We start from the raw sequence: 9,323 nt of genomic DNA on the forward strand, positions 1-9,323 counted from the left end.
TGCATATCGATGTTTGCCATCTTTGTGTTTAGTGATAAGATTTTCTGATTTAGCCTCTCTGTACTAGATTTATTAGAGTCTCAAATATCAATATCTGCCTCAAATATCCAGTATCAACTAGGACTAAGACCAGTCGATTATTTTCTTTGTCAATGTTGATAATATTTTCATTTAATTTGTTTTTTTGTCTATAAAATGTCAGAAAATATTGGTCAGAGCTTTCCCAAAGCCTTAGATGACATCCTTGAATGTCTTGTTTGATCCACAACCCAAAGAAGCTTACCGTCAAAGAGGAGGAAATACTCACATCTAAGTTTTTTCCTTAGAAAAATTACCCAAACTGGTCGATAATCCAAATAGCTGTTGACTAGTTTAAAAGTTTTCAATCTATTGATTAATAAATTAATCTTTACAACCTCAGACTCAACTGGACTCCAATTTTCAAAACATACACTTAGTTTGATTCATTTAATCCAATAAAAGATCAGATAATACCATCATCACATATTCTCCTTCAAGCAGGAGACAATTAACACATTGTTAAATTTGTTAACACTTAGATTTTGTTTAGTTGAATTAAATATGAATCAGAGCACCACCACACATTCCCTCCTCTCACACTGTCAGACATAAAAGGAATTTTTAAACGGTGCTTAAAATGTTAAACAGACTACACAAGCCTTTGAGATCAAACAGCCAACAGTGCACATTTACTGAGATATAACTTGGCCGTGGGATGAGCAGCTTTTAGTTCGGTTAAATCAGCAACTTCCACCCCTGATGTAAAGTCTTGTGCTCGACTCTGAGTGGGAGCATGACAAACGATTCTGTTTACCCACGTCTCAGTACTCTAAATCAATCCCTGGCTGGCTCGGTTCCCACTAGCTAAAGGAGACTATGAGTTTGATTAAGACTGGAAGCAGCCCAGCTAACATGGCTCACCCCTCTTTTTCCCAGCAAAGAGCTGAAAGAGAAAAAAAAAAGACTGATGTGCCTCAGGAACCGTGGCATCCCATGGATCAAGCTCTCTTTGTTCTCTCTCTAGCTTAAGTTTCCCATGACTCTGTTTGAGCAGAGAGTGTCTCAATGGGCAAGGTTCACTGTGTCATAGCTTGCTCACTTTTCTGCTCCGTGGAAGTCAAGTGACCTGGACCTCGCTGCGGGTCAGACCCTCAGGACTCAAGTATCTTATTTGGGTTGATATCTTTTCTAAAGTCACAGAAGCTGAAGCTAAAACCGGTCTGAGCTCCTCCTCAGATCTGATGGTTCAACAAGTTTCTTATGCTGTACGTGTCAATAACAAGGTCATATCTTCTTATTCATTAATCCAGCAAGTCCAGGAAGTGTCTGTTAATAATGATTCTGTAGAAGTCATAAAACAAAACATTCAGAGGGCAAAATAATGCAACTGATATCTGTGAATCTGTTTAAGTCAGAAGTTTCCTGCACGTTCAAGAAGAGATAAACAAGCACGGAGTGTTCAATTTGTAAAGTTGTGACAACCTAATTTGACTTGTCACAGCAGGAAAAGTGCTATTAATAGAATTACTTTCCATTCCAGGGTCCCAATGAGATGGGAGACAATTAGCCAGCGTGCTTAATTTACAGCCATCATTAAACTTATTACTAACACCTGTGCTCTTCCTGCTGTAACTGAGCATGTGAGCATGTAAAAAGTCAGCATGTAATGGCAATTTATCTGGTAGATCCCTTTAGAGCCACAGATTTCTTTTCACATGCGCAGCTGTTGTACTCAAGGGGACGTGTAAATAGACTTCTATGCATGAAAATCATTTAACTTCCCCTTTAACAATTATTGAAAGGATTGTAGAAGTCAATTGATAATAAATTTTAAAGGCCGATATAACAATGAGAGTTTGGAGCAGTAAAAAGCTGATAATATACACTGCACATCACCCCTGCTCAAACCCACCTTGAAAATTAAAATGTATCATTAACTTTATTAGAAACTGGTTAACTGTTGAATTGATCATCTCAGTCATATTACTAAAAATCCAAAATATAACATAAATTGGGGATGTATGTTCCCGATTGACTAGTGGACCACTATTCGGCCACTACTGAAACCAAGTTTAGTTGATGTAAACTATCTGTGCAGATTAATAAGCCAGTCCAATAAATTGGTCGACCTCTAATGGACTGCCATGAAATCTGACATTCTCTGTGTCCAGAGAATTAAACTAGAGCCTCCAGCAGGTTGACATTTGTGATTCAGAGCGAAATGTCTCAACAACTATGCAATTTGGTACACACATTAAAGTAGCTTTATGTATAAACTGCAAGAAATTGACATGTATTATTAACTATTTTCTCAGTTGCCAGTACAAACCTGTAGACAGTTTGTCCAAGAACTCAGATTTGCCACGACAGGCCAAAGAAAATGAAAATGACCCGTTTCCAACCTAGAAGTTCCACAGAGTCATTTTAAATGTCTTTGTGATCCTCAGTTGCATCAGGTCAGAATTTATGCATCCCTAACTGATGAGACTGATGAGACTCAACAGTGGGAATCAAACAGCCACACGATTGTTGTGATTTTGGAGTAAAATGCTCAGTAACATCCGTGGTTATAGCTAAAATCCATTGCCAAATAAAAGGGTGCATACTCTAAACTTCTTTGCTCTTTAATAGGGAGAAGATCAAGACAGGAGGAAACTATAAAGTAAATATATCCTGATACCTAACATCAAGCAATAATTTGCACAAACACAGCCAAGTAAGCACGTCAGCAGCCATACACACCCTTTTGATTTGCTGGTGTCATGTTATTGTTCTTCTCGAAAAGGTAAGTACACTCTGTAAAACAAAAACACATCTACTGTCAAGCCTTGAAACTATGGTCATATAAAACTACTGAAAAGCTTTCTTTATTAAAAGACAAACAAGCCCTCTGGGATATGTACTGTATAGGCATGCATCATATTCACACCACAGTGAAATTCTTGCAGCTCAGTGATCATTTCTATCAGCTACTTCTTGCATCTCTGTTTGTCAACTAGCCAGCTGGTGTTAACTAACGAAGCTCCCTCTCGTTAACCTTGTTTTGATTTCTAACATGATCCAGCTCTCAACCTCTGGGACTCTGGGTGACTGGGGAGTAGCTCCATCAGGCTGCTGCATATCATTCAAAACCAAACGCTGTAACAGGCTTCTGTTTTGCTGGGGAAAGGCCCTTGTTGTGGCTTTCGCAGTGGAGGAACCTGTCTGCCCAGTAGCAAAAAGCAGCTCAGCCCATTTGTGTCCTGTGTGACTACCAACAGGGAACTGCTGCAGACTACACCCGACCAGCCCAGAACACGCTCGTGTACAGTCCTCTCCAGCTGCAGCAGCAGCAGGAAGCCTATCAGTGCTCACATTTAGACACGGTGAACGATTTGTGAAATGTGGCGCAAAAATGAAAAAGCTTAGAAAAACAGACTCACTCTGTAGCTTCAGTTCTCTTTATAAATAATGAGGGCAGAATAAATGCATAATTAACACTTCACCATTCAGCTCACTGAGTATGACACGATAGCTGAGAGCGAACAAAGTAACCGGCGATGCAAATGTCGCTTTTGAAATGCAAAGGTGCAGCAGAGGTGCTGAGCAAGGACCATGTGCCAATGCTGGCTGCTGCTGCTGAATATACATACGCTACATATGAATGAAGGGTTTAGTGCTCAAAGTGACACATTTGGGGACATAAATCATCACCGATTTGGCTTACGCTGGATTTGATGACACTTTTATTAGCATCATAAAAACACTCTTTAGGACTTAGCTGTGAGGGAGAAAAACACATTTCGAGGAATAAGTGGTGTATTTTGGGGAGAAAAACAGGACAAATTAACTCACATCACACCGAATGAACTGCAGAGGAAATACATCCCAGGAGATATAAACATGAGGTTGATTTATGTGCCATCTAAGCACTGTATCATCTATAAATTTGTTTGTTTTCAGTCAAACAAACTCACTGCTATGGGTGAAATAAGAAGGCATGATGTTGAAATCTGTAGCCTTTTAAAACATTAAATCTAATGTCAGTGTGTAATCAAGCCTTTTTTATTTACACTTAACGTTACAGTAGCATAAGAATTGAATGCACAGTTCGCTGACCTTGAAAGAAATAAGTTGACAGTATGTTAATGAGTTTATACAAATACAGTTGTCTACATGTTTGATAATTAACAAATCATTTGAATCATTATTGATTAGATATGCCAGTTTTTGTTTTTTGTTTTATATAGATTTGCAGGTGATGTGAGGGATTTGCAGCCTTTCTCTGTTTTGTTGTAAATCGATTTTTGGTCTGATGACTGGACAAAACAAGACATTAGACTTCAATCGATAACTCAAAAGGAAATTAATTAGCGACTGTTTTGTTTCTCAATAAAAGTAAAAGCATTCCCTCATCCAGATTCTCATTGGTATGTATTTGCTGCTGTATTTGCTGCCCTGTTTCGCTATTACATCAAGATAATAACCAACAGACTGGTCAACAATACAAAAATAATCAGCTTTGTAATGACCAGTATTACCCGTAATAAATGCTACATAATCAGATGAAACCAATGTTGAACAAACATGTCAAAACCGATATTGTAAGGATGACTACTGATACTTTCACAAAATAATGATAATTAGATTTAATCACTTAGTTTAATAAGTGCTGTTTTAGATCTAAAACAACACTTTTGCCACATCACAAGACGATGACGATGATGATATCAAAAATCTGAAGACCATATCTTGGCTCAAATCATGATAACAATAAAATATTGATACACTGCCCAGCTGAGAAGGCAATTTGAAGCCATCATCTTGGTCTCTATGTGATTTGTGAAGGCCTCTCTTTGTGGCACAGACAGTGATTCAGCTAATAAATCAAGTCATTTACAGGCTCATTGATAATGAAAACAATCATCAGTTGGGGTTGTTTTCTGTACCAAGACACAAATGAAACGAACATCTCTCAACTACTGTGCCGCATTAACACCCATTTAATTCTCCACGCATTCATTTTGACTCTGACAGTGTGGGTTATTGATTCATGCACAGACAGCCCTGTGCTGCCACTACATTGATTGTTTGAGTCTTTTTTAGGTCCATTAAATGCTTTTACACAAGAGGGGCTGGCAGGCTGTGCTTTTAATGACATGGCAAAGGGAAAAACAAGCACAGTAGTGTGAGTGTAAATAAGCATCAGGTCACATGATTGTACAGCCCTCTGCCTCTCTCCCTCTTTATTCCTGCCCAAAGGAAAAGTCATGCCCTTCATCAAGTTGTCATATGGTCAATACCTCTAATGTTACATGAGGATCCTAGACAGGGTCTGGATCAGGACCAAAAACACAGTCCACTAAAAAGACAAATACATCACTTATGAAGCTACACATGAGCCCCGCACTACTCTTCTTATAGTTAGGAGACAATCATAAGGCTTTCTCACCAGTCGTGTTGTGATCCACTGGTCCGATGCCGTTGAGCAGCACAGAGTGCAGGTGAGGGTGCGTCTTCTCCAGAGCCGAGCAAAACTCCCCGAAATGGTCTCTGTCCTTACTTGTGAGTATCTTCAGCAGCAGGTCCACTTTCTCCGAGTTGGACGAGCAGTTGTGTCCCAGCTCGTAGCGTTCCGACTGGCTGAGGGTCCCGCAGTGAGCCAAAACATCCACCACTCGGTCCGCATCTGTTAGCGACTCCACCAAGTTCTGGTAACATTTCTCCAACAACTCTTTATGCTTGGGCTCCATCTCGTCGGGCGCTTGAAAAGAAAAACGGGGACAAAACAAACCCCACCAAGCTTTTTTTTTTTTTTTTTTCTTAATCTTTCCGTCCGGGTTCAACTTCACTTTTACTGCGGTAGCGACTCCCGGAGGCTCTCCCGTTCGGCCCGGTCGGGACGGTTTTCAACCCGAACTGAAGGATACACAAGAAGTAGCCATATTTGTTGCCCAAGGCTGTTGACTGCGCGAAGATGACAACACATTTTCCCAACCGCCGCTTCGTCCTCCTCGAGCGAGAGAGGAAAAAAAAAAAAAAAAAGACGTGTGTGCCTTTAAGCTCCGCTCCGTTGACGCTACGGAGACGTGAACGTCCTCAAGGCAAGTTGTTTCGACATGTTCGCGAAGTGTTTTTTTTTTTCTTCTTCTCTTAAAAAAGTAACTCTTGAAGAGCCCCCCTTTTGTCTGTCAGACTACAAACTCCGCCATGTCTCACCGTTCAGAGCAGCTGTAGCTCTCTGCCAATCATATTTCCGTGCAGTGGACATTTAAGGTAAACGTGGGCGGGGCTTCGTCTGTGGACGCACCTGGCTTCGTGAAGGCTGTAAAGTCCCATCCAGAGTGTACAGCAACACATTACAGTTAATTTATGTACTTTTAGGATGTTACAAATAAGTATTATGACAAATTGTGTGGTTGCTGTAATATCAAAGTTAGGCTAAAAGTTTTTGTTATGCAGTAAAATGGCCACTGTGAGAAGTGGTGGAATGGAACTAAGTACATTTACTCAAGTATTTGTACAAATGTACAATATTGATATACATACTTGAGTACTTATATATTATGGTACTTCTTCACTACATTTCAGACTGAGAAACTGTAATTTCTACTCCATTACTTTAATCTGAGTTACAATGCTTAGTAGTATGAGTGCTTTTACTTTAAGTCGCATTAAGGAATTAAAACAACATATTACAGTTGACGAACATACTTTTGGGATGTTGCAGTGCCACTCAAAAAGAAATATTATGACAAATTGTGTGGTGCCTGAAATATCATAGTTAGGCCCCCTTGAAGATGCCAACGCCCCTCAGGAAATTGCGACTAAACTCCAAAATAAAAGCTTTCAAAGTAAAAGTTAAAATGATGCATTTCTATCAATCAAGAGTGTCCATACTTTAGTTAACAGTTGAATTATATTTCTTTTAATAGTATCGTCTAATTCTGCGAACCTTCGTTTTGCTGCCAGGGAATAAAAAATTGTGGAGGATGATGGTGAATCTTTATATCTTCACTTTATTTAATTGACGTAAAAAAAAAAAAAAGGAACAAGTCAGTCAATAATATATAATCTATACAAGTGATAAAATATCACACAAATGGTTTTGTACTGTGGAAAACAGTGGTTCTCAACATAGGGGCCACTTTTGGTCTAAACATCATAATATTGCATGTTAAAGTCTCATGTTGTCAGAGTAAACTACATACAACACAAAAAAAACTGTTTTCTTTCAGCTGCTGAACAATGGAGCAAACCATTTTCATAGGTAGGCAGTTGTGTAAATATTACATCATCAGGAATCATGCATGTATTGATTTGGGCTCTGCCTCCCAAAGCCTTATCTGTTCACTGAGTCCAGCCATCAATATACATTATGCATCTCTGAATAGTCTGTAATGAATAGGCTTGGAATCCAATAGCTTGTATTTCATGATCCTATCTCCTCTCAGAGCAGAACGTATACCTCTAACACTATAGTTGCCTGTTCCTTGCCTGGACTGTCCCTTGACACATATGCCCCGCTCTGTGAGCTTTCTTCTGCTCCACATAATCCTATCGGATCTCAAAGGAGGCGGACGTCACGTAAAGACTGACATCCTTAAGAAACAAATCATCTGAAAGAAGACAATGAAAATATATGTAGGATTAACTATATGTGCTAATCTGCAGCCTCTGTACAGACAGCTGAACTGTGGAGATGCTGAGAAATCTGCTTTGGGATCATTTATTGTAATTGGTGACAGTACTTTGTATTATTAAGGGGCTTTTGTGTTTTGCCTTTATGAGAATTGTGACTCTCATTTGGAAGTAGCTAGCACGCTCAGGGCCTGGCTTTAAAGCTTAATAAAGTACACTGTGTGCCTATACATCGCCCCCCCCCCCCACACACACACACACACATACACACACACACTTAAGTTCAGCACAGCTTTAACAATGTAGGCAGTTATGTAACAACTCAACTAATTTATTTTCATCCTGCAGTGAAAATCCATTTGGCGCCAAACAAGAAAAACTACTTGGAATGTTTGGGAATTATGTAAATTCCTAAAACCATCTCACTGGAGGCTCTCACACCGAACTCTTGCTGTTGTTCTGAGGTGAAAACAGTAAGCTGATGCCCTCTCATAGCGCGATATTTTGTCTTTGTGCGCTGCTCTTCTTCAGAGCCTCGTCAGGTGGATGTATGCAGGCTGCATACACAAATGAAAAGGAGCAGGTTGGACGGGTATTATTCTCTTATTTCGTCAAATATCATCAGTTGGTGATCCTCGAGCCGTGCAGGCTGCAGCTCTGCAGGCCGGACAGTGATATCTGCTGCTACATCTCATTATGTGTTGTTCATCTAATCCTCTGGGTTTGTAATTTGCTTATATGCACTCATGAAGTCTAAAGCGGGATTACGTCCCTGGCAACCAAATGTCACTTAGCCACACACTCCTCATTGGACGGCTGGAGAAAATCCACTGCAAATCAACAATTTGGTCAAAAACTTACAATTACTGATTGTCTGTAAGATTATTAACATCAGAGGTCTAAGACGGGGGGTGTCAATTAAAGTGAAAATGTGGACTAATCTCAATAGTTTTGCAGAATTTGATTTTTCAAGAGATTATATTTAATCTGTCTGTGAGCCAGACCTTTAATGAGACGTGGTGTCTTTGCTTCATTTAGGCATTTATTCATTTTCAGTCTGTGTGTTTGCAGTTTTCTTCAGGAATACCATAGAAAACTGGAAATAACAGGTGAAAGATTACATTTCTTTTATGATGATTTGATTTAATTATCTGATAGACCCACTTTTAAAGGGTATCTCCACTAATTTTACACAATAATGTGTGTTAGCAGGTCTTGGGGAGAATGACTGCATGTACGAAAAAAGTAGTATAAAGCCTTTTGCTGCTCCAGAGGAGGCTTCATTTAATCTACTAAATTGCCTCCAGTGATGTCACTCAGTGGCGCCTACATTATCCATGATGCAACTTATCCACTGTAGTGCAGGTGATATGTAAAAGAAAATAAACATTGCTCACATTTTCAGCATGAAACTTGCTTGAGTTGTACAGTCTGGGGCCTGAACATTTTCACACAAGGAGCCAATGCCACAATGCTTTGTGGTGGGCAGTGGCGGCCATTTTACTTTCCACCATGACCAAAGTATGAATTCATATTCATCACATCTCTCCCATCTCTGTTGGGAGAAAGAAACTAGATAGTCCCTCAGATAATCTTTCAGTTTTTCATGGTATGATGAAACTTGCAGTTTGGTGCAGTTGTGCAGTTTGAAGTCCTGAACATATGGCGCCATTGCACATATT

General features: G+C 39.6%; 1 protein-coding gene across 3 annotated transcripts in view; it reads right to left on the bottom strand.

Moving 5' to 3' along the window:
• LOC119010106 (disks large homolog 5-like) overlaps positions 1 to 6,352 on the bottom strand; it is a 34,241-nt gene extending 27,889 nt beyond the window's left edge. For 2 of the 3 annotated variants that reach the window (XM_037081981.1, XM_037081980.1), the window contains exon 1: positions 5,453 to 6,352. In XM_037081981.1, the coding sequence (XP_036937876.1) occupies positions 5,453 to 5,753 (301 nt within the window). In that variant the 5' untranslated portion in view covers positions 5,754 to 6,352. The remainder of the gene's footprint in view (positions 1 to 5,452) is intronic. The other variant, XM_037081982.1, reaches the window with a different exon arrangement.
• Between the last annotated feature and the right edge of the window lie 2,971 nt (positions 6,353 to 9,323).

The sequence above is a fragment of the Acanthopagrus latus genome, chromosome 20 (genome assembly GCF_904848185.1).
Source record: "Acanthopagrus latus isolate v.2019 chromosome 20, fAcaLat1.1, whole genome shotgun sequence".
Lineage (NCBI taxonomy): Eukaryota > Metazoa > Chordata > Actinopteri > Spariformes > Sparidae > Acanthopagrus > Acanthopagrus latus.